At 47.8% G+C, this 18,952-nt stretch overlaps 1 protein-coding gene across 3 annotated transcripts in view; it reads left to right on the top strand.

Annotated features, from left to right (window-relative positions):
* Nucleotides 1-18,952, top strand: part of TCF7 (transcription factor 7) — a 323,065-nt gene that overhangs the window by 201,000 nt on the left and 103,113 nt on the right. For all 3 annotated transcript variants that reach the window (XM_086931528.1, XM_086931529.1, XM_086931530.1), the window contains exon 4: nt 4,843-4,975. In XM_086931528.1, the coding sequence (XP_086787654.1) occupies nt 4,843-4,975 (133 nt within the window). The remainder of the gene's footprint in view (nt 1-4,842; nt 4,976-18,952) is intronic.

The following is an 18,952-nucleotide window of genomic DNA, read 5'->3' as shown; positions in this document are numbered from 1 at the left end:
CGCTAATTGGGGTCCCTTTTATTTTGGTGTTCGGCCCTGTTTTTGTCCCAGTCTGACCATCGGAAGCCATTTAGACATGCTTCTCTGGAGAGACGTGTCACTGTCTGTGGCTTCCTTCTCCTGTCACCCCAAAACACAGCTGCTGTGCTGCAGCAGGCTGCAGAGACCGTGCACGCTCTGGCACGGTCCTGGGGAAGTGACGTTCTCTTCTGTGGAGGCTGGATTATTGGGTCCTATTTCTGCAGCTTGTCTGTGAGATGTATATAGAGGGACAAACAGAGGCATCACTTCTGCTGCCATAAATATTCCTATGTGTGTTCTCCCTCATCAATGTTGCTATATATCCCTGTTATTAAATAGTAAGAGAGAACTACCTGGGCCACATAGGAACGCCGGAGGACTGTCGCTCATCTTTTGCTGCAAAATAAAATACATCTCCTGAGCTGTACCTTTATTAAGTGTGGGTAAATAGATCAGCAGTTAGCCACATATGCTGTTGTGGGTTTTCGTGCAGTTCTCTGCTGCGAGGCCTCTTATCAAGTTTTGATGCACTGAGGTTCACCACACGTGCTTATTTGTTTCTTCTTACTGGTAGTGCACATGGGGTTGTGGTTGGACAGGTGGTTTCTCTTGGGTGTTGCCTTTAGTAAATGTTTTTACAAGTGTAGTACATTTCAAACCAGGTGGATCAGCTGTTCTTTAAGGTGTGACTTCCCTCATCTTTTTTGAGGTAAAGTAAATAATGTAGCTTTTTCATGTGGAGATCTCAGTATCTTTCTAAAGAACAAACCTAATTTACACCAGCACTTGGCGCTCAAGTGCCATCAAGTGGGTAGGATTATATAGGCACACGTAATAGCATCGTGTACTACATAATTGTGATGCTTGATTTCACTTATAGCAATGTTTGTTTAAACCCATGCTTAAGGGGGTGGTATTTTACGTTAACTGCGCAAAAATTTATATAATAAATCCTAGTAACAAATTTGGTACCCGAGTGAGATGGCTCAGATGGTTAACACATTCTGCAGACACCTCTGTGTAACAAAAGCCACTGCTTTGAATCCTGCTAGAACCCATTCAAAGGTTTATGCTATTGATTCGAAATGTGGTGAATAGTGGAATCTGTTTTTCAAAATGGTGCTAACAAAACTTGTGCAGTAGCAGGTGTTCATTCGGTTGCATTTTTATGTATCTTCTGTGAAGTGGTAGTGTTGCTATACCTATTGTTGCTATGTTGACCCTGCTGCCTCAGGCTTTCAGCTTTGTTTCAAATACTTAGACCTTCTTCTGAACACACAGTTCATAATCTGCTCTGACCTATTCTCACCTACCAGTGCTAGGAAAACATGAACCCCCACAGCAGCTCAATCCAACACCTTCCCCGCTGTTGCTATAACTACTAATTCACTCTAGAAATCTAGCAATCTACACGTACTGGTACTCTGTAAAACGTAATCATAACAATTTCCTGCTTGTGTAACTTTTCTTTTTCCCAAATATCATTATGTCCTGATAATGTAATTATATTTACTTTATTCCCACTACATTTGTTAAGCAACATTTTCTATGTTTGTGCTGTATTCACTAAACTGAAATAAAGATTGTTTTGAAATAAAGAAAATATACATAAGTACTGTGCGTTTGAGGATTGCAAGCACTCCCGCCCTTTCATAGACTATGCCGCCTCTTATGCCTGCACTCCCAAGACTTCCAAACTTCTATTGTTCCCGGGACAAAAACGTTATACGGGTCCCCACCCTGATTCTGATGCAAGTAGCATGAAGGAAAAGTGTGTTCTGGGAAAAGAGTTGAATTTACCACACAGCGCAAGTATTTGGCGCCATCTAGTGGTGCGCCCTGCATTTTTATTCTGCAATTACATTAAAGGGTCCTGGAAATCGTCCCTCTTCCTCCCTCTGCTCTTGTTACCGTCCACTGCGCACCAAATTTCTTACCGCCTACTGTGGGCGCTTTTCGGCAAACCTTTTGAGGAAGCGGTTGCACATTTTCCTGCTGAGCTGCCTCCCCTGCGCAGTTAGGAGGCTTTCAGTGCCCTCGTGAAATGAGTTCTATGTGGAGCGTGACGTCACTCGGCGAGCTGCCCCCACTGAGGAGACAGTCCGCTAGATTGTGACATTACGTCGCTCCCTTGGATTAGCAAACAGGTTTTTAACACGCATTGTTATTTGCAATGTCAATAGCTCAAACTCGCGTCCATGCGAGACCTATTGCATTGCAAATGCTTGTTAATACTACTTGAAATTTTTCTCGTGTGTCCATCCCACTTTTGGTCCCTTGGACCTGCTGGGGGTCTCCTCTAGAAATGTTCGGTGTCCTTCTGAATAGTACTGACAGTAACCACAAAGTGTTTCACATCATTGGTTAGAAAGGTTACAGCTCCTGTTCCACTCAAGGAAGGACTGTCCGTAAATCAGCCCCCAAAATGGACTTTGTTCTTGCCTTGAGTGATCCAACTTGTCTCAAGAGAACCCTAGTGTAGGCAAACAGCTGTGCATCCGTGCAACATCCACACCCGGATGGAGTGACAGGCATGCATAAGACTTTTCTTCAGTGCACATCAACGAACAGCGCTAAATAAGTCACAACATTTCATGGGTTCATCTTCAGAACAACGTGTAAAACCTTTTGGCTTTTAAGGATGCATTTGGGAAATATTGCTGTACACTTTCTGCTGGGGTGTTCGAACTTGCACTGTGCCCGGGAACTAGCTGCAAACACTTTCTCGAGCTTGAACACCCAGTCCGGGGGCAGTTGTCCAGCCTGCTAACTCCCCATCACCCAACAAGCACACAAATAAGTTAAATTCTCAGCAGCAAGCGCCAGAGCTATTGGACCAGATTAAGTGAGACCTCTGCAACAGCGAAAATAATTAAATAAATAAACCAGCCTGGCAGAGTAGGATAGGATAGGATAGTATCTTGTAAAGCGCTCGAATGCCGAAGCGTCTTGGCGCTGAGTGTGTGAGCAGGAAAGAGCTATGCTGTGGCCTCAGAGGCTTACTTTCCCAGGAAACAGCCAGGTTTTCAGCGCTTTTCTGAAAAGCAGCTGATTGGGCTGAAGTCGCAAGCTGATTAAAATGCGATTGCAGAGTTTTGCCGCACAGTACGATATGCACCGGCCACCCCACCTAGCTCTTCGTATTTTTGGGGTGTTCACAAGGCCCAAGCTAGAGGATCTGGGGGTCCTGGATGGAGAGTACCACGAGAAAAACCTCAGGATCTCACCTGGCCCACCTCCATAAAGAGCCTTGTGTACTGTACATATGGGCTTGAATTCAACTAGTTGCTGAACCGGGAGCTAGTGGAGTGACGTTATGACCTTATGACTGCCGAGGTGGAGTGACCCTTGGGTATGTTCAGCAGTAGTCGTGCCGCCTTGTTTTGCAGAGACTGCAGTTTGGTGTATTGTGCCTTGTCAATGCCCAGAAACGAGGCATTGCAATAGTCTAGTGAAAGAGCCCTACTACAACAATTTTCTGAAGCTCCCGTGGGATGCAGGGGAAGATCTTACGAAGGCTTTTCAATAGTTCAAAGCAGGAGGAGGTTAGCCGGTTTACTAGGTTTGAAAAGTTAAGTTGGTTGTCAAAAATCACACCAAGGTTCTTGACCTTGGTGGCGGGCGAGGGGCAGTCACCTGCCTGTGTTGGCCACCAGGCTTTATTCCATAGTGAGGGACCTTTCCCAAACTCTAGTACCTCGTTTTTTTCCGTGTAGATTTTGACATTTTTGGCTCACCCAGCCCATAATGTCTGACAGACAGGCATGAAAGGTGTTGGCCACGATCCGTGGTTGTTCTGTGACCGATATTATGAGCTGCGAGTCATCGGCAAAAGAGAATAATGTCCAGTCTACCCCCTCCTCCTCCGGACACTCCTCTACAGTCTACTCCGGCCTCCCATTCATCACAAGGCCCCATCTGCCCCTTCTCTTGCCTGGCTCCGCTTCCTACAGACGCAGTAGGCCTCACTGCATCACTGACCTTGCGTAGTTCTCCCCCAGGCGCTAAGCGCATCCTAGCTGGTCAGTGATGCAGAGGATACCAATTTCCCAGGGTGAGTCTGCATGAGGCGCGCAGCATGGAGGGCAGCCAGCCCAGGGGAGGGAGGGACACATGCCAGCTTAGAGGTCTCCGGGAATTGTGGGTGCTGGGGGGCTAAGGAATGTGAGCGCCCCCAACAGAAGGGGCCTAATGGAGACAGGAAAGGAGCGAGCGAGAGGGAAAGTGAAAGCGCACCATGCGCACGTTGTGCTAATGCTGCAAGCCCTACGCGTGCACATCTGCTGTCCAAGCATGCACATCTCCTGTCCCCCTTCAGCTGGAAAAACGACGACAATAGATCTCGCCAAGGCGAGCAGCGCATGCGATGCGTCGCTAGGTGAGACCTAAAAAGGAATCAACCAACTAGAAAAACTGATTTAAATGGCAATATAAAAGCACTTAGCGGCATTTGGATGGAGCATTTTTAAGCGCTTTCTGAATTGTGCACTGTTATTGTTGTCTTCATTCCTAAAGTTTGCACCCATGTAGCTGCTCTTAGGATCACTAGCTGATTTAGACTGAACAGTGATCCCAATGTGTGTTTGCCATGGGCCCTCGCCGCCGCACGTGTTTGTCGAGCTGTAGGGGTGTGAAGCCCTCGCTCAATGTGGTGCAAGGGCGCCTGCTCCACCTGTTCGAGGTGCCCACTAGACGACCGCAGCTTACCAATGCACATTAAACGCGGCTTGCTTATTGATCCGCTGCTTGCAGTATTTTTCTATGAAAAACGTGATGAGCGTTGACCGCTAACATCCCCTGCCTTTTCTCTTCTATTTCTAGTCTAACAAAGTGCCTGTGGTGCAGCCCTCACACGGTGTCCATCCGCTGACCCCACTTATCCCGTACAGCAACGAGCACTTCAGCCACGGCTCCCATTCACCGCACCTGCCAGCGGATGTCAATCAGAAATCAGGTAACTGAAGTAACTTCCAACACAGCTTGTTCCAAGAAAGCAGGTTAATTCAGAGAAGAAACCATAGGAACACCACAGTAACCACTCCTCCCAGTGAGAGCAAAGGCTCCACCTGGCCTGCACCCATTTCTTATTTAATCTATACATCTGTATACCGTTGTCCAAATAAACAGTTCACGAGCGCTCTCTGATCGGTGACTGGCTATTAGCTAATAAACTTAAACATTCCACCATGATTTTTAACTTACTCGTAGCTGAAGTGTTGTTGTTTTCGTGAATCCTTCACAATAAATGTAATAGTTCTCAAATGGCATTAGGGGTTTTATGTAAAGGGCTTGTAACGTACCATATGTTGAATCGCAATCCAGCGATCAGTGACAGTCCCAACAGATAGCATGGTGTTACAGCACTCAGAGTCCCTTGATTGGGGGGTGGGGGAGTATGCACAGTCAGAAGTAGTGGCACTACTTTAAAGAGCGCCAGAAGACTCATTTTAGGGCTTCTCTGAGCAGACTTGTGCTGCCCACAAAAGGAATATACAATTCAACCGTTGCTTCCTGCGTGGTGATTTGTTATGCTAAAAATGTGGTTAGGAATAGGTACACGCATTGGCAAAGCCAATAGGTCTTGCATTTATAATGCAAGTGCTGTGCTGTTTATTGGTTTGCAATGTTTGTAAAGTATTAGTTAAAAAGTAAAAGCAGAAATATTTCAAACAACTCCAGGAAAAGCAAACCTATCTTATGATCGCTCAAAACTGTAGATTGAGTTGAGCATTTTCAACCTTTAAAAATGGTGTGGTTTATTTTTGTGATACTTTTCACTCTGGAAACTGTAAACAGAATTAACCACATTTGCAATGCAATAGGTCTTGCATTACTGAAAGTTTGAGCTATTGGCGCTGCTAAAAATAATGCATCCCCAATAGCTCAACTTTTAGTAATGCAAGACCTATTGTATTGCAATTGCTTATTTTTCTATTTCTTTACTTTTAAAGCAATCATGGCACCTGCGCTTTAAAGCTGAAGCATGGGTGCCGCAATTGTAACAAATAAGAAAAAAGTCGAGCAGGTGCCCTTTTTGTCTATTTATTGACTTTAGAAGCAATTGCGGCACCCGTGCTTTAGCTTAAGATGTTAAGAGGGTGGAGGCTGCCATTGCTACAAAAGTAAATAAAAGGAAAAAATGGCAGCAGCATGCTTTTTGCTATTTCTTTACTTTTGTTACAATCGTGGCACCACGCTTTAGCTGTAAACATCTCAAGCTAAAGCGCAGGTGCTGTGATTGCACACCTTTTTTTCATATTTCTTTAGTTTGGTAGCAGCCACAATTTTTATCTGTTTATTTACTTTGGAAGCAATTGCAGCACCCGCGCTTTAGCTTTAAATATTTAAAGCTAAAGCACTGGTGCCTTGATTGTAACAAAAGTAAAGAAATAGTAAAAAAAAAGACGTAACAAAAGGTTTCTGTCAGTCACTTGAGCTCTTGCCTCCACGGGAGAAAAGCACATTGCGGCTGCCTATGTTGCTGATTGAAAGGCGTGCCACACTGCTTAAAATAAGAATAATGAAAAAATACAGGTGCACGGCCGCCATTGTTTAAGATTATTGGCATGCCGCTCTACTTTAAAAATAAATAGTTTGGCGCGCCACGCACATAATCAAAGGTGCGGCCACCATTATTGAAGATAATGGGTCGTGTACAGCATTACCTGGGTTGCAGAAACAGGAGTGTGTCCTGCTTGCAGCTAGGGGAAAGTCATTGCTAAAATAGTGCTCAGAGGCTGTAATTAGAACATCTAGAGTAACAACACATGTAACAAGGCTGGTCATCATGGGAAGTTACAACAAAAAAAGGCCGTACTAAGGTTGGACTACTAAGCCTATTGACCAATAAAAAGCCCCCATTCACAAAGGACAGTAACAGGAGCCAATTAAAAAGATGGACGGGGAGTGGGCAGGACTTCATGCCCATATCCTGGACTGTTCCCATTTGGCGCAGGGTCAAAACTGATTTGCATTTGGCTGGGTACAAACTGGAATGGCATGGTTAGCAAAAAAACTATGGATTTAGGCCCAGATCTCTGAACTGGGGTGAATGTATGACATTGTTCTGCATTCTGTCCATCAATTGTTATTTTTGCATATCCTGAATTCAGCATGTCTCAAAGAGATAGCCTAAGCGCTGCCTAGCCAAGACCTAAGCAAAATAAATAATAATAATAAAGTGGTGTCAGGCCTAAACAAGTGTTTCCCCTTTCTATTCTAATTTACTTTCCACAGTCCTTAGCCATTTGGTCTTCTGTAGGAGCCCAGGGAGCAGATGTATGGGCTTCCCGGAGCAGTGGCATGCTTTGTATACCTTCTGCTTCAGACACCAGTTGAGTAATCACAGTATATGCCCCTTCGCCCAGCACCATAAAAACCCTTTGTGTACCAAAGCTTGTACTCTTATGTGGAAAGCCGGAGTCCAAAATAAACCCCTCACCCCCCCCCCCCCCCCCCCCCCCCAAAACAAATTATGCTCATGAGTTATGCCCCAGCAAAAATATCCCTTTTGCAGACCAGCTGAGGTACGTGGGAAGCAAGGGGGGATGGGTAGGCATTTAGGTTGGGGAAGCACCACATGAGGGAGAGAGCTATAAAACATATGCACTATCATGAAGTGCCAATTGCAAAAAGTAGTTCTTTAAATGGGAGTAGTGGAAGGATACATGTCAACCAATCAATAGAATCGTAAAGCGGTTATGCTCAAGGGGAGGGACAAAAAAGAAGGCGGCAAACTATTGAATAAGACTAAATGAGTGGCAACCCAGCCTATGGTGAGCAATGAGCGGGCTGTGTCCTACTAGAAGTTCTCAAAAGGTCTTTCGCAACCAGATAGCTTGCACTGCCCAATATGCAAGACCGAATAATGACTGATTTATGTGCAGTATCCATCTCTATTAAAGTACCATTGAGTTCTTCAACACCCATCGTATGTGATGTCCGAATACTCCACGGTAACGAATACTTCTCCTTATAGGTAGTGTACCCTGTTTAATACCACATGGATGAAAACACTCATACACTCGCTGTTTCTCACACACTCAAACTCTCATTCTTTGATACAGAGCAACTGAAGTACACTGACCTATATGTACCCACTTGATTTTGGTTTATGAAAATAATTGGGCTCTGTAAAAAAGCTGACAATAGCGTGATTTGCATGGTGCCCTTTACTTCACCACCTCCAACCCTGGAAATTGGTGGATTTTGCAAAAGGGAGTACCAGACGTAGTAAATTAGCTTTTCCAGGTTGGTGGAAAATGTTTGTGATGAAGGATGTGCCTCTGGCCTGGTCGCCCCCTCTGCCTTCCTGCTGCCCGCTGCCTACCTGTTTTCTGTGCCGCTGCCCCAGCCGCCGCAGGGCGGCAGTCTCTCCAAGACTCCGCATTCTGTTTTTGCCGCCGCTGCCCCAGCCGCCGCAGGGCCGCCCTCCTAGCCTCTGCCTACTGTTTTCCCGCCGCTGCCCCAGCCGCCGCAGGGCCGCCCACCAAGCCAGACTTCTTTTTTCCCTCCGCTGCCAGCCCGCAGCCCCGTCCCGCCGCCAGTCGATTGGTCGGCCCGCTCCCGCCTCCCCGCAGACCCTCCCTACCGGCTCCCTTCTTATGACGCCCCCGGAGCGACCGCGCAGTGGACGCGCGCAGCGGGAGCGCCGATTGTGCGCCGAAGGCGCGCCAAAGGTAAGCCCGTCTGCGCACGTCCGCGCCTGGACCGCGCCCAGTGCCAGGACCCCTGGCCCTCGAGGACCCCAGCCCACCCGCCGGACGTACACCGCCGCCACCCTCAACGCGCTCAACACCGGCCGAATCCCGGGATGCTACCGAGCCACCCCGAGACGCACCCACGGACCCTTCAGCTGCCACGCCTGCAAGTTCACCTGCATCCGGACCTGCCTCGCACCAGCACCCGCCAAGCCGAACACCAGCAGCAACCACCTCAAGTGCATCCTGCTCAACACCCGCTCCGTCCACAGACACGCCATCGAACTCTGGAACCTCCTCGACACCACAGCTCCTGACGTTGCCTTCCTCACGGAAACCTGGATGAACGACTCCTCAGCGCCCGACATCGCCATCGCCATCCCAGAGGGCTACAAGATCACCCGGAGGGACCGCACCGCCAACCAGATGGGAGGAGGCATCGCCATCCTCCACAGGGACACCATCCGCATCACGACCAACACCCACGACACCCTGACCACTGCCGAACACCTACACTTCCAGATCCACACCGACCCGAAGACCACCCTCAGAGGCACCCTGATCTACCGACCCCCGGGACCACGCACACAATTCAGCGAGGACATCGCCGACTTCATCAGCCCGCATGCCCTCCCCTCCGCCGACTACATCCTCCTGGGGGACCTCAACTTCCACCTGGAGAACAACAGCGACCGCAACACCAATACCCTGCTCGACAACCTCGCCAACCTCGGACTCAAGCAGCTGGTGTCCACCCCCACCCACCTCGCCGGACACACACTCGACGCCGTCTTCTCATCCAGCAAAGACATCGCCTTCAGCCACGCCACAGGACTCCACTGGACGGACCACAGCTGCGTCCACTTCACCTTCAGAAGAACGACGATCCACCACCACCAGCAACAGGTTGCCCGAAGAAGCTGAAACAAGATCACAGCCGACCAGCTTGCCGCTTCCCTGAGCCAGCACCCTCCCGCCAGCTCAGCGAACCCTAGCCAGGCCACCGACAAACTAACGAAGTGGATCAGCAACTGCGCGGACGAACTCGCCCCACTGAGGACCCCGCCCAGCAGACCCGGCAGCAAGAAAGCCCCATGGTTCACCGACGAACTCAAGAGCTCCAAGAAGAACTGCCGAGCCCTCGAAAGTCTGGAGAAGGGAACCAACACCGGACAACATGACCACCCTCAAGCTTGCCACCCGGAAGCACCACCAACTGATCCGCGCCACCAAGAAAACTGCATTCAAGGACCGGCTGGACAACAACGCACACAACTGCAAGGAACTCTTCAACATCGTGAAAGAGCTCTCCAACCCCGGAAACAACAACATCACTCTATCGCAAGACCTCTGCAACTCCCTCGCCTCCTACTTCCACAACAAGATCGCGGACATACACAACAGCTTCAGCATTCAACCGACGCACGCCACGACCGCAGCAACGCCCCCCATCACCAGCCTCCGCGCCTGGACTCCGATCAGCACCGAAGACACCGTCCGCATGATGAACTCCATCCACTCCGGATCTCCGACCGACCCCTGCCCTCACCACGTCTTCAACAAGGCCGACGCTGTCATCGCACCCCACCTGCGGGACATCATCAACACCTCCTTCGACACCGCCACCTTCCCGGAGAGCTGGAAGCACGCCAAACTCAGCGCTCTACTAAAACCAACAGCGGACCCCACCAAACTCAAGAATTACCGCCCCATCTCGCTCCTCCCGTTTCCAGCCAAAGTCATCGAGAAGACCGTCAACAAACAGCTGGCCGCCTTCCTCGAGACGAATGGATCCCTCGACCCCTCACAGTCTGGCTTCCGAGCCAACCACAGCACCGAGACCGCCCTCATCGCTGCCACCGATGACATCCGAGCCCTGATGGACAACGGAGAAACAGCGGCCCTCATCCTCCTAGACCTCTCCGCGGCATTCGACACTGTCTGCCACCGCACCGTAGTGCAGCGCCTCAGCAACGTCGGAATCCAGGAGAAGGCACTGGAATGGATCATCTCCTTCCTCGACGGAAGAACACAGAGTCCGTCTACCACTGTACAAGTCAGAGGCCACCGAAGTCATCTGCGGCGTCCCTCAAGGATCCTCGCTGAGCCCCACCCTCTTCAACGTCTACATGAGCCCCCTCGCGGCCATCGCACGCCAACACAACCTCAACATCATCTCCTACGCCGACGACACCCAGCTGATCCTCTCCCTGACCAACGACCCCGCGGCCGCCAGAGCCAACCTTCACGAAGGGATGAAAGACGTAGCCGAGTGGATGACGACCAGCCGCCTGAAACTGAACTCAGACAAGACGGAAGTCCTCATCCTGGGCTCCTCGCCCTCCGCCTGGGACGACTCCTGGTGGCCCCCCGCCCTGGGCACCGCACCCAAACCGACAGACCACGCACGCAACCTGGGCTTCATCCTGGACTCCTCCCTCTCCATTATCAGACAAGTCAACGCAGTCTCCTCGTCGTGCTTCAACATCCTGCGCATGCTACGGAAGATCTTCCGGTGGATCCCCACCGAGACCAGGAAGACTGTCACCCAGGCCCTCGTCACCAGCCGACTGGACTACGGCAACGCCCTCTACGCCGGAACCACCGCCAAGCTCCAGAAGAGACTCCAGCGGATCCAGAACACTTCAGCCAGACTCATCCTCGACATCCCACGAAACAGCCACATCTCCGGACATCTGAGAGACCTGCACTGGCTCCCCGTCAACAAAAGAATCACCTTCCGTCTCCTCACCCACGCACACAAAGCCCTACACGATCAAGGCCCGAGCTACCTCAACAACCGCATCAACTTCTACGCTCCCAAACGCCACCACCGATCAGCCAGTCACGCCCTCGCCGCCGTCCCCCGCATCCGAAGAACGACAACAGGAGGAAGGTCCTTCTCCTACCTGGCCGCCAAGACCTGGAACTCCCTCCCGACCGACCTGCGCCTGACCCAAGACCACCTCTCCTTCAGGAAGAAGCTCAAGACCTGGCTGTTCGAGCAGTAGCAGCACCCCCCCCCCCCCCCCCCCCCCCAGCGCCTCGAGACCCTCCGGGTAAGTAGTGCGCTCTATAAATGTCTCCGATTGAATGTCTGATTGATGTAGGAAAGAGATGGGCTGTAAATTTACGTGTAGTCAGTAAAAATCACTTACTGCAGCAGCTGTGTTTTATATTTAAAATGCTGCTTCACAAAATATCCGGTTTTCACGAAAAGCCACTACTCCCCTTCAAGCTACTATTTCTACTCTGGGATCCACCCATTCAAGCATTGCAACAGTGGCGTTGTTTCATTGAAATATTGACTCCTAACTTTGGTTATATCACACTCTGTAGACCTTGTCCAGTATATAGTTCCCTTTTCCACAGTATGCCACAGCAGCAAGGGACTCATTTCCACTTGTAGGAGCCCCTTCTGTCCTTGCCAGGTTTGTTCGGTTACGCTTTTGGTTGCACTGGGGATTTTTAAAAAGAGCAGCACTGTATTGTAGAAGTTGTCATGAATAGCAATTCACCAAAATGTTTGAGGAATCGGAAAGACATCAAACCTCTTTTGACACACCATGACATTGCAGTATTGACTCCTGCACTAAGATCCCAGTTAACCTTTTTGACCTATCCCTCCCCCCGCCCCTCCCAAGACCTGGGTAGCTAAGGTGTACAGGGCCTACCAAAGATCAAGCCTGTGGTATCAAATGCCACTCCTGTCTAACCCTACCTGACATCCACGTATAAGATCGCATTTCACGAAGCGTGTTCAAGAAAATCGATCTTGTCTTTCCCCATGGCTTTTTGAAGTCACACACGCGAGGCAAGCTGCTTTTTCTCCTCCTTGTTGCTGTCTTTTCCACAGAAGGCTCATTTAAAGGCCTCGTATCCCATTCAGCAGGTAGAAAGACTATGCTTCTCTTGGTAAAGGGCAGCACAAGGCATCCACTGCTACTGGATTTAAACCTCTGTTCAATCAGAAGAAATCTATTTTCATACAGATTTATATTTAGATGTTACTCTGTGCACTGGGAGCACATATCCTCTCACAAAGGAGGTTGGGGTGGGGAAGGTTGCCTCTAAGGGTTTAATCGCCAAGGGCGATTCATTCAGGTGGTTAGCAGCCTGCTTAGTTTGACCAGGTGAGATAGGGAAAGAGTGTTGGAGTGAGAGAAAAAGTGGGGTAAGGAACATAAATGAGTATCGTTGTGAAATCAGACTACGGGCCTGATTCAGATATCGGCGGGCGGGTTACTCCCTCACAACGGGGACAGATATCCCATCCGCTGAAATCTAAATCCCATAGAAATTTAAATTGAATTGTCATTTCAGGGGGGAAGGTGGAGGTCCATACCTTCAAAATATATCGCTGGACACTGGCCTGGTGCAAGGCAGGTTAGAAGATTAGCCGTGCAAATGTAGGTGTGCCCTCTAAAAATGGAAAGTTCTTGTGTGTAGACACTAATAACCAAACTGGAAGTATGAGTCCGTTTTTGAAAATGAGAATCTAAAGTAGACGTTGGCACAGCTTACCTAGATGTGTATCTACCAAACCACTCCAAGCTGGGATCTAAAAAAAGACCACTCAAGGTATTTGGTTTTACATGGTTGCAAGCAGTTTGGTACTCGAAGCTGGTGTTAATTTTAATCCCTCTGTCATAATACATTGCAATTACAAAACATATATCCTTGAAAATAACGCATATGCTATTTCACCTCTCTGAATGAACTCATTTTTGTTTACCTGCATTTTTTACCAGCATGAGGGCACCACATGCTTTGGTGCAAAGTGCAGTTAACTTAGACTTTATATACTCAGTGGTACTTTCCTGCCTGCTAGTGATGGCCTTTGTACCATGTTTAATTGTATTATTTGGTAATTGTATCTTTTGTTAATTTTAATTTTCCGAATGGTGACCGTGGCTTTATAACCTCAGCAGACGCTTTGTCCTCTTTCTATTTTCTAGTTAAAGTTCGCAAGGGAGCTTCTACCCCCCCCCCTCCCCTCCCCCCTCTGATAGTACAACTTCTGCGTTGTAGGTTGGGGGAGAATTATTTTACGCAGGAGAAATAAAATGCTTCTCCTTCCGTAGATGTTTCCCTATATTCGTCAACCCCTGACCCAAAAGGAAAAGTGAGAACTGGACTGGTACCTTTAGAGACTAACTAACTTCCCCAAGCTTTTAACTAGACTCTCCATTAGAAAGGTGATGGGCTATCCTGCGTTATTACTACTAATAAAGCTTTGTATAGCAATTAAATGCCTCCTGGGTAATATGCATTGTAGTTAAGGGAATATAAACCACTAATTTAGTGGAAGGGGAAAAATTGAGACCAAAGCAGAGATTGGTGGCACTCACCTTTGTATTATAGCAGAACAGTCCTGTTCATGGTAAGCCTTGATAAACAACGTATTGTGGCCTGCTCATGCAGCTTCTAAAGACCTGTGATCGCTGCTCTAAGTGCTATTTTAAAATTCCCAAGTAGATCTTTTTAACCTATCAGGTGGTTTGATGAAATCCTTGTATCCTGGAGCATAGCTATCGCAGCCAGCACCAGCCATGCTGCCCAAATACATAGCAGCAGAGTGTTGAGATGGTAATGCAATGAGCTGATGCCTCTAAGACGGGAAAAAGGCACAGGTATGCCCCTCGCTGATGTTGGTGGAGGGGTCGGGGTGTACTGCTGCCTGGCCTGTGATTTCACTCTTAACCCTAAGCTTGCTCCTCAGGCCACTGAGGCTGCTAATGGCACAGCCCAGACCTCCAGACTTAGTGAAATAAAAGCTTGCCTTATCAACTGCAGATCCTTATCCAAGCATGCACTGATGTTTATCAATCTCTATGGGATAACAAATGGAATATCATGTTATTAACAGAGACTTGGCTAAGGGAGGACACAAACCCAGCTGTGACTTTGGCGATACCCTCCGACTTTCGCATGGAGTGCAACAGGTATAGGGGTGGGGTGGCCATTGTCTATAAGAACTCTTGGGAGATTGCCACCTCCAACCTGGACCAAATTGGAAACAATGAAGGACTTCTCTTTTGTATTAAAATATTCCCCTCCTTCTCCCTTACGGGGCTGCTCTCTACAGGCCACCAGACTGCTCCCATAGTTTCACTCCGAAATTGACAGATTCCATCGCTCAGATATCCACACACTATGCCAATTTTACTGTATTGGGTATCTCAACCTTCACATCAACAACCCCTCATGCCCCTACAGTGCGAAGTTTATAACCACACTTGCGGGCTTCAACCTAGTCAATCAGGCTAAATCCTCTACACATAAGGCTGGCCACATACTCTACCTCATCTGCACGAATATGCAGGAATTTAACGTCGATCAGCCGCTGCATATGACCTGGACGGACCACTTTCTGGTCCCTTTCCGGTTTTGTCTCTATCTTATAGTGGTCATCGGCGTGGTCTAAAGTGAAGTCAAAAGAACTGGAGCAAAGTCACCACTGAGATCCTGGGCAAAGTGCTCGACAGCTCAAGGCCACACTTAACTGACAATTCAGACCACAACACTGCATGTTTTAATACGTGGCTGACGGCAGCGCTTGACAAAACTGCCCCCCTAAGATCTGTTACCTTATCTAGATCTGCCCCGTGGTTTTCAGAGGAAGTTAAACGGGGAAAAAAGCAAGTGTAAAAGACTGGAAAGTGAGTGTAGCAAGTCATTCTTGCCAGACGCTAAAAACATTAACAAAACCACCTTGAAAGAATATCATAAATTTCTATACTCTAAGAGGAGGGAATCTCTGCTGACCGTATCGCCAATGCTAAAAACTCCTCAAGGGAAGTTTTTAGGGTAGTGAAACCCTTCACAAAACCCATAGCGTTAGAACGCCGTTTCCAATCTTCGCAGGATCTATATGCCAATCTTTCGGATTTTTTCAAAGAGAAGATAATGCAGCTCTACTCCTCTTTTTCCCCTGTTACAGAGCCCAGAGTAATGGGAGACTCACAAGGCCCTCCCCCCCCCCCCCCCCCCCCCCCCCCAATAACTTGCATGTTTTTCAATCTCTACAGAGGTGTCTCTGGCTGAACTTTGAAAATGCAAATCTGGTTCGCCAGGGGCACCCTGCCCGGCGCAGTAGTTCAGGCTGTTGCAAGAGTGGCTTAAGCCAGTCCCTAATCACATTTGGAATGCTTCACTTAGGACTGGAAACTTCCCAGCCTCATGGAAACATGCTTATTTATGACCTCTTCTGAAGAAATCAAACGGCGACCTGGAAGTACTTATCAACTTCAGGCCTATCTTGGCTACTGTGCTAAAGAAGATAGCTCACCAACCATTAGCCAACTTTGTGGAAGCCAATGATCTTATACATAACTCTCAATCTGGCTTCCAGGCGGGGTACAGCACAAACTGTGTTGCTCGAAGTTGCAGACTCAGTTTGATTGTCAGTGGATGGCGGCTCTTCAGCCATGCTTGTGTTATTAGATCGTTCGGCGGCATTCAATACTATGTCACATGCAATCTTGCTGGAAAGACTTAATCAGATAGGAGTACAGGGGACTGCACTTGAGTGGATTTCCTCATATCTTAAAGGACGTGGGTAGCAAATCTTTCTCCGCCCTTCCATCCCCTCAGCTAAACCACTCGGATGTGGAGTGCCCCAGGGCTCTGCCTTAAGCTTGCTGCTTTTTAATATCTACCTGGCGCTGCTGGCAGCCCTCATTTCTAGGAGAGGGGTCAAAGTGGTCTCTTACACGGGTGATACCCTGCTGGTGTTCCCCTTCAAAGATCACTCTGCTGCAGATGTTGATTCTTTTAAAGACTGCCTGAAAGACATTGCAGAATGGACAAATGAAACTGAATGCCGATAAGACGGAGGTCTTATTCTTTAATCAAGCATCAACCCCGCTCACCCACCCCTGGCCTAAGGTGGCCTGGGGAGCTTGACTCCCCTCCCAAAGGACTGTCAAGAACCTTGGAGTCAGATGGGATAAGGATTTGGCCCTTTCAGCACAAGTCCAGCAAGTCTCAGCAGCCTGCTTCGGTAAGGTGAGAGCTATCAGGAAATTCCTTGGCTTCCTGCCGGAAGAAAGCCGGAGGATCACGGTTCATGCCCTGGTGACTTTCCACCATGACTATGCCAACAGTCTACTTGGGAATGCCAGGGTTCTTGATCAAAAGGCTGCAGACGGTGGCGGCTTATCCGCGAGGTCCTGCTGCGCAAGCACATTTCCTCTCACCTTCAACAACTCTATTGGCTCCCGGTAGCCAGGAGGATCTAATTCACGGTCCTCCCCTTTGTCTTCCGTGCCTCTCAGGGTAATGGCCCTGGCTACCTCAGGAAGCGGCTTAGTCTGTACCCCCAGGAGCAGACATTAAGATCTAACCATCTGCTTTACCTTGCTGTCCCCGGTTTCTCAAAAGCAAGGCAAGGGGGGTAGGTCTTTCTCGGTTAGGACTGCTAAACTTTGGAATTCCCTCCCTCACCACTTACCTATGCTGAACTCAGAGCAGTATTTCAGAAAGGCGCTGAAAACCTGGCTCTTTAAGCAAGGGGAATAGTGGCGCTAGCCTCAAACTCTGTAGTCTGCTGCACTAGCGCCTGGACACCTCGCCTGAGGTAGCCGTGGGCTTTATAAAAGTTTTTTGATTAATTGTCACCTGCGTGCCAGAGTGTGTCCTACCTACCTCTCCTAGAGAAGATCTTGGCATCAGACAGTTCTGGTAGGTAGTGCTTGGAAACTCCATCTCATGTTAAAAAAATAGCCTATCTTTATGCTCTAGCACTTATAGCGATAACTTTAGGTTGCACTTTTTATGCATGGGACTTTTGGGGGGGTGGTAAAGCTTGGTTACTCAGTGTGTTATTAACTGCTTCTTGGCTGAAAATAATTTTCCCTTCATATCTCTGTGCTAGTCAATAAGATGGTTGCTTTTTTCAACTGCTTTATAGAAAGTCTACACAAGTGACCTAATTGGTCATAAACCTTGCAAGTAAAATATTTTTTAGTATAAATAATATGTATGTCCCTTGGACAAACAAAATACACATTATTGTTTTCGTTGGTATGTTTTGGATTCTATATTAAGGACTCCTATTGGGTAGTTTCAATGCACGATTTTGCTCTGGGGCCTCTGGCTCTTTTGGCCAGTGTCCAACAGACCCTTCAGCATTTGTTTTGGAACTTTCATCTTGATTTTGAAAGATTAGTTAAGATTGAGTGAGGGTGTGAACATATATAGGCAGTCCTCATAATATTTCCCCATTTAATCTCTATTGAGTGGTTTTAAGGAGCAAGAAACTAAACTTGGAAAGGATCTCCTAATTTAGCATTCAGGGAAATCTGTTTTCTGCAATTTTAATGAAATAATCCGATACTATTTAACGACATTTTCCAAAGATGAACTCTGTTTAGCAATTGTGCAAAAAAAATTGTTGATGGTCTGTTCATGTAAAAATGATATCTGTTCAACAGCAGTTCTGGAAGTAAATTCAAATCTCAAACGGAGGTTCAGATTATTTAGAAGTTCCTGAAAGTGTTTTAAAATGTCACCAGGGTTGATGCAGTTTTTTTTCCAGTTTTGAATCCGCACCCAGGTGAGATTTCCCTCAGTTGAATTATACTGTGTCTAATCTATATGTCTGTGTGTGATAGTGGCTCTATATATACTGGACCAGAGTAAGGTACAGTGTGTATAGAGTCCACAAACCCCAGAGATATAACAGAGGTTAAAGCCAGGTGTGACCTTACTCTCTAAAGTGGTAGCTTGGTCGGGCAGTAAGGCAGTAACTGAGGACAGTGTAAAGCATTTGTTTTCACACACTCAAAGACTGAACTCGAGGCCAATTGTTTTTATATTAAAAGATATAGTTGTTTTATTTCTAGAACCAACAGGCATCAAAATATACTGCTCTCAATATGAGAGGTCTCAGATGAGTACTTTGCAGAAGGCAATAAATTTTGTAAAGACAATAGGTACAGGGGTTGCAGTAGGCAACACAATTCGCCACACAATTTAGCATTGAGCTCAATGGATTCCCTTGTATAAACACAGGTGATTACTTTGTAGATTACTTTGGTAATTCCAGGACTGGCTCCTAGGTTCAGTACTGGGGTCTAAACTGGAAACAGTTTAGCAAAAACGTTTTAGGTATTGTGGTGATTTTTCAGGAATAAAAAGCTATTTTAAAAGTTCACACTTTGAAACTTTTCAACAGAAATCTGGCAATGTTATCCAATTGGAGAAAATTCAGGTTGCAGGTAAAGTAC

Source organism: Lissotriton vulgaris, chromosome 7 (genome assembly GCF_964263255.1).
Source record: "Lissotriton vulgaris chromosome 7, aLisVul1.2, whole genome shotgun sequence".
Classification (NCBI taxonomy): Eukaryota; Metazoa; Chordata; class Amphibia; order Caudata; family Salamandridae; genus Lissotriton; species Lissotriton vulgaris.
Note: the sequence above shows the minus strand (reverse complement) of the source record. Positions and strands in the feature narration are given on the sequence as shown.